The following is a 6,440-nucleotide window of genomic DNA, read 5'->3' on the forward strand; positions in this document are numbered from 1 at the left end:
TTACACTTTTTAATCTACCGATGTTTCTAAGCACAAAGTAACAATATTTACATTCAATAAATTCTAAATTTACATTCAATAAATTCTAAAAGTTTGCTCTCTGCAGTACTTGGGATTGAATCTAAGGCCTTCACACTGAGCTACATCCCAGTCCTTTTTTATTTTTTATTCCAAAACTCTGCGACAGGGTCTTAAATTACAAAATTGCCCAGCTTTGGTTTAAAATTTTGTTTGTTTGTTTTTGGATCCAGAGATCGAACTCAGGACCTTGCACTTTTGAGGCAGGCAGCGGAACCACTGAGCTAAATCCCTGGCCCTGGTTTAAACTTTTAATCCTCCTGCTTCAGCCTCCCAGAATGCTGGGATTATAGGAATGCCCCACCATGCCCGACTTAAAAGTTTACTTTTAATCATTTTAAACCGAATATTAGAAAAATAAATGGTCTTGAGTTTAACTACTGATATACACAACTTTTCGGGAACTCATTGACACTATGCCAACTGAACAAAGCTACTCTAAGGCCACATACCATAAGATAACCTGAAATAACAAAAGTATACAGATGGAGGCCAGATCAGTGGTTGCCAGGGTTAGAGACGGCAGCAGGTGGAGTGGGTGTGACACAGAGGGGGTACCAGGGGTTATTCTGGGGATGACACCGTCATGTTCAACTGTGGTGGTTATCTGAGTAGACACATAGGACAGAATGGGCACAGGATGGTGTGCAAATCGGTGTACAAATCAGACCAATGTCAGTCTACTAGTTTGGGTATGGTACCATAGTTACATAACGTGTAACCACTTGGGAGAGTCTTGTAAGGGTACAAAGTGATCTTTCTACTTTTTTTGCAACTTCCTCTGAGTCTACTGTCATTTCAAAATTAAAAAGTTTTAAAAATTGCTTTGTGCATATCTAATTTCAGGTGCCACTTCAAAGAACCTAAAAATAAAAACTGCAGAAAATTCATGTAAGTGTAGCTTATGGAAGAAAAAGCAGGACAGTAACTACTCTCATTCTGGACCCACACTCAAAGATATGCCCTTATTCTTGCATCAAGATGGGCAAATAAACGTACCAATGTTTTAAGAATAAAAAGCTTTTAGGGAATCATGTACTTTTTTTTCTTTACATGGAGAAAGAAAAAAATTCCTTTTTTTTTTTTTTCTGCCTGGGAATTGAACTTATGAAGCACTAAACTACATCCCATCCTTTTTATTTTTGAGACTAAGTTTCCCAATCTGAACTCAAACTTGCATCCTCCTGCCTAAACTTCCCAGGTAGCTAGGATTGAAAACATGCCCAACGGGCCGGGGATTTAGCTCAGTGGTGCCACACCTGCCTGGCAAGAGCAAGGTCCTGAGTTCGATCCCCAGAACCAAAACAAAAAGAAAAACATGCCCATCATGTACTATTTTTTTTATAGTTCCTATGTTCCTTTTTGGTTCACTAAAAAAACACCATCCTATCAGATAGGACTTTTCCTGTACAAAAATAATGATGAGACTAACACTCTGAGCTCTGTATTTTATCACCTTTTCAAAAGCGCAGTGAAGGAAAACATGGTGATTCAAAGGACTCCACACAACAATCAGAAAAGAGCACTGAAAAATTAAGTGTTACATATGTAAAATCCGGACAGATGCCCAGCATACAATGGGCACTCCATTAGAAGCTACTGGTTGCAGGGAGCTAGGTTGGTGCATCTTCGGCTGGGCATGGTGACGCACACCTGTAATCCCAGCACCTGGCAGGCTAAGGCAAGATCACTGTGAGTTTGAGGCCAGCCCAGGCTATATAGCAGTTCAACACCAGTTTGAGCTACATAGACCCTGTCTCAAAAAAAAAAAAAAAAAAAAAAAACAAATACAGCTAGGTTGCTACATCTTAACATGTAGTCAATCAAGAAGTTACGGAAGAGTGTTTATAATAAACACATTGAAAACTTTCACTTTCCTAAAACTTTTCCTTTCTAAAAGTTACTTAAAATCTTGAGCATTTCAAACAAAAATAGCTTGTTGAAGAGTTGCTAAATTCTATGAAATATCTTTCTACACATACATGTTTTCCCACTATTATTCATTAACCAGATGTCAATTGTTTCCAATACAAACTCCCTATGTAGGGTGCTCTGCACTCCAGGTGGGAGAGCCAACCCTAACAAGATAAAGTGTGTCAGCACAAGGTTTTCATCCTCAATGTATGTCTGCAAGAAGGACCTCAAAAAGTGAAAACTATGACTAATTTCTTTGGATAAAACAAAACCCGTTCCTCACATTTAATAAGCAACACTAGAGAAACGATATAAAACTAAGGTCAACAATCACTTTTTCCACACTAAATACCTACAATACCCATAGCACATTTCTCCACTGGTATACCATCCAAAACCTAATCTCTGCACTTATTCCTAAATGGTGTTTAGAAGACTTCTGAGTAATGTTCAAAACGCCCAAGAAGGGCCAAATGCTGTTAGACACTGGAGTAATAACTACTTACTAATTCCTGACCCAATCTCCTGTAGTCTTATCTATACCACTACACTGTTAAAAACAATCCCATCTTCCACAACAGTTCTATATACTTGGCTCTTATCTCTACTGACAATGTCAGTTTAAAAGGGAAGAAACAATTAGGAAGAGGCAGTAACACTTCACTTCACATATCTAGGATCAACTGCTGCTTACAGACCACAAGACTTCTGATGAACAGTCATAAAAGTATATAAGCCAGGGATTTAGCTCAGTGGTGCTGCGCCTGCCTTGCGAGCGAATGATCCTGAGTTTGATCTCCAATACCAAAACTAAATAAATAAATAGGGCTGGGGATATAGCTCAGTGGCACCACACCTGCCTCATAAGCACAAGCTCCTGAGTTCAATCCCTGGTACCAAAAGAATAAATAAATAAATAAAATGTTTTAAAATAAAAGTATATAAGACTAACATAAAAGTTAGATTACAAAACAAGTATTTATAATGATTAACCTCGGGGAAGACAGAACCACATATGTACTATAAAATATTTCAGAGACTTCTGGTGATACGATCAAATTCAAAAAGTAGTTTTTCCACACCATTCACAAACAAAACTAGCTTAGGGGTAAAGAATCACCTACAGAAATGTTGTTGTTATTATTTATTTGATGATTTCCTGACAAGGTTACAATTATCTTTTTTTTTTTTTTGGTACCAGGGATCGAACTTGGGTCCTTGCACTTGTGCAGCAGGCGGCAAAACCACTGAGCTAAATCCCGGGCCCTGCAATTATCTTACTAAATCAAACATTAGTCTAAGGCCAATATTGTTTGGTCATGTTTCTAATATGAATATCTGAGCACTTCTCTTAATAAGGCCAATCATAAATATAAGACAAACAGCTCGACTGAATTACAGTAACTCTTGTCTCTCCAAAAAGACACAAGAGTGCTCAAACGCGAGGACCGGGAGCTCGACCCCGGTACCAAAAAAAAAAAGTATTTACAAAAAGACACAAGATCCTATAAAATGAGCTTCTCCAGGCATGTTAATCTCACTTCTTATTCCCCACGTGGATAACAGAACATCTCAACAACTATCAATAACAGAGAACAGTCACCAAGACAGTTAAGACTGATAGAGATTTAAACAGTAATAAACAGGGATAAACTGTGCATAAGATCTCGTTTCTTGCACTTACAAAGAATGATAATTAAAATGCACTCACACACACACACAATCCACATAAACACATTTTAAGATATAGGAAATAAAGCTACTTCTCTAATATGACGAGATCCAGGGCCGGGGATTTAGCTCAGTGGTTCTGCCGCCTCCCTGCCAAGCGCAAGATCCCCAGTTCGATCCCCAGTACCAAAACAAACAAACGAACAAAAAAAACCCAACTATGACAAGACCCAATGTCCCCTTGCCTATCCTCCACGAAGCCTACAGGAGAAACCTTAAGGGCAGAAGCAGGGACACACCAAAGTAAAAGCATGACAGACCCCACCTGTATATCTGTTTTCAGCCATTTGGAGTCAAGTCGAGCCTGGGCAGCCAAACAGAAGGATTCAGAGGGCATCTTTCCTGCAGGTGCCTCCCAACTGTCAGGCCTGCAAGTAAAACAGAAACGCTGAAGACCTCAAGCGTTTTGAACATTCACAAAGACCTTCCCGCAAGGCTTAATGCCGCAGAGGGGAAAGGGGAGCCAAGGGGGGGGGGGAGCAAGAGAGGAGAGAAAAGATGGAGAGCGAGGACAGAGGAAAAGCCTGTGTCCAATACGGTGGGATTCGCCAGGCTTTGAAATTCGAAGGCGAGACCTTGAGAATGGATGGTCAGGGACCACCGCACAATGTCTCCCCTCCCTTCAACCCGAAAGACGCACAAACGCCCCACCACAGGCCCATCCTTAACGACCGGCGACACCGGCAGGCACCTGCCGCGGGACTCCGTACCAGGACGCGGGGTGTGAAGCAAATGAGACAAAGTACGTCGGCAGAAAAATCCACAAAATAATCACCCGGAGACGAGAAGCGCCGAGGCCACACGGCGTCGGCCCGCAGGCCCGGGTCGCCCGGCACCGCCCGCCGCTGAGCACCGCGATCGGGCCTGTGGCGCCGACCGCCTCCTCCGGCGCGGCTCCGCTCCCACAGCCCGACTTCCGCCGGCACTCAGGACGCCGCGCAGCCCCGCCGAGAGCCGCTGACGCGCGCCTGCGCCCCGCGCCCAGCCAATCGCAGCGAGGCGGTGCCGCGGGCAGCTAACAGGACTGAGGGGTGCTTCCACCGCCCCTCCACGCTCGCTCGCCCGCTCCCTTCTCCCCGGCTCCCCGTTTGCTCGCAGACCCTCGGCTGTGGCCACGACCAATCGCAGGCGCCGGAAGGCGGGACTTCCGGGGCACCCACGTACACGCGCGCGCGCACCTCCTCCGGTCTGGCTGTCCCGGGCCCCAGGGAACTCTCCCGTCCCGGCTGCTCCGGCTCGCGTTCCGCCGAGCTCCGGAGCCACTAGGTCAACGGCGCAACAGCAGGTGCGGGAGAGGCCTGCCTCCTGGCCTCCGTGAACCCAGAACCAGTGATCATAGAACAAAGTTTTAATAGCTTAAAGCAACTGAAATCAAAGTATGTTCTCTGCTGAATTAAACTATAAATCGATAAGTGATAACAGGCCAATCTTCAGACACTTGGGAAGTAAACACTGCACGTCTAAATAATTCATGGATCATAGAAGAAAACTCAAGAAGATAGAAAATATTTTAAATTGAATATGTTAATGCACGAGAGCTGGAGTGTAACTCAAAGACAAACTGCTTGCTTAACATGCACCTGGCCTGTTTCAAAACAATGTATCAAAAGTTGTACTGAAGTAGTAAAGTGACATTTATAGCATTAACTGCTTACATTGCATTACAAAAGAAGAAAGGTCTAATGTCAGCAATCTAGGCTTCCATTTTAAGATACTAGGGGGAGAAAAAAGCACAAAACTCACTCAAACCAAACAGAGACAAGGAAGTACAGTAATAAAGCAGGAACTTGAGGACTGGGGATTTAGCTCAGTGGTTCCGCTGCCTGCCCCCCAAACGCAAAGTCCTGAGTTTGATCCCCGGTCCCCCCAAAAAAAAATGGAGGAAATCAAAAACAACAGACAAAAATTTATGTAACTGAAAACTGGTCCTTTGAAAATAAATTTTTTTTAAGTTTATAAATCTTTAACAAGGCAGACAAAATTACCAACGGGCAAGCAAGTAAAGATACCACTAAAGACCCCACAGGACCGGCCATGATGGTGCACATACCTCAGGAGCTGAAGCAGGAGGATCACAAGTTCAAGTCAAAGCTGGGAAATTTAATGAGACCCTATGCCAAAAAAGAAAAAAGGGCTGGCAATGTACCTTACTGAGAAGGTGTTGGATTCACTCCCCAGTCCCGGTAAGAAACAAACAAACAAAAGCCTCACAGACTTCAAAAGTATAGTAAGAGGGGCCGGGGATTTAGCTCAGTGGTTCTGCCGACTGCTTCGCAAGCGCAAGGTCCCAAGTTCGATCCCCAGTACCAAAAAAAAAAGTGTAGTAAGGGAATACCAGGAACAAGTCTATCTAGATAAATTTGTCAATTTATATGAACTTTCACTGCTTTAAAAAGCACATACTACCAAAATTCACTTAAATAGATAGGCTGTGCTGAGTGTGGTGGCGCACACCTGTAGTCCCAGCACTCCAGAGGCTGAGGCAGGAGGATCACTGTGAGTTTGAGGCCAGCCTGAACTACAGAGTGAGACCCTGCCTCAAAAAAAGAAAAAAGAAAAGAAATAGATATGCTGAGCCAGCCTATATTTATTAACGAACTTGAATTCACTGTGGCTTCAATTATCAGCACCAAAGAAAAATGAACCAACAAACAAACAACAACAACAAAAAACCCACGCTTTTCAAAGAAATCTGTAGGCCCACAGTGTTCCATTGG

At 43.3% G+C, this 6,440-nt stretch overlaps 1 protein-coding gene across 4 annotated transcripts in view; it reads right to left on the bottom strand.

The window, feature by feature from the left end:
• Herc2 (HECT and RLD domain containing E3 ubiquitin protein ligase 2) overlaps positions 1–4,812 on the bottom strand; it is a 184,582-nt gene extending 179,770 nt beyond the window's left edge. For 3 of the 4 annotated variants that reach the window (XM_004872188.4, XM_087210102.1, XM_004872186.4), the window contains exons 1-2: positions 4,434–4,812; positions 3,989–4,091 (exon numbers count right to left, since the gene is read on the bottom strand). In XM_004872188.4, coding sequence (XP_004872245.2) covers positions 3,989–4,060 — 72 coding nt within the window. In that variant the 5' untranslated portion in view covers positions 4,061–4,091; positions 4,434–4,812. The remainder of the gene's footprint in view (positions 1–3,988; positions 4,092–4,433) is intronic. The other variant, XM_004872187.4, reaches the window with a different exon arrangement.
• Between the last annotated feature and the right edge of the window lie 1,628 nt (positions 4,813–6,440).

The sequence above is a fragment of the Heterocephalus glaber genome, unplaced genomic scaffold (assembly GCF_053883595.1).
Source record: "Heterocephalus glaber isolate CG9 unplaced genomic scaffold, H.glaber_assembly_v1.0 deba00001111, whole genome shotgun sequence".
NCBI classification, from domain to species: Eukaryota; Metazoa; Chordata; class Mammalia; order Rodentia; family Bathyergidae; genus Heterocephalus; species Heterocephalus glaber.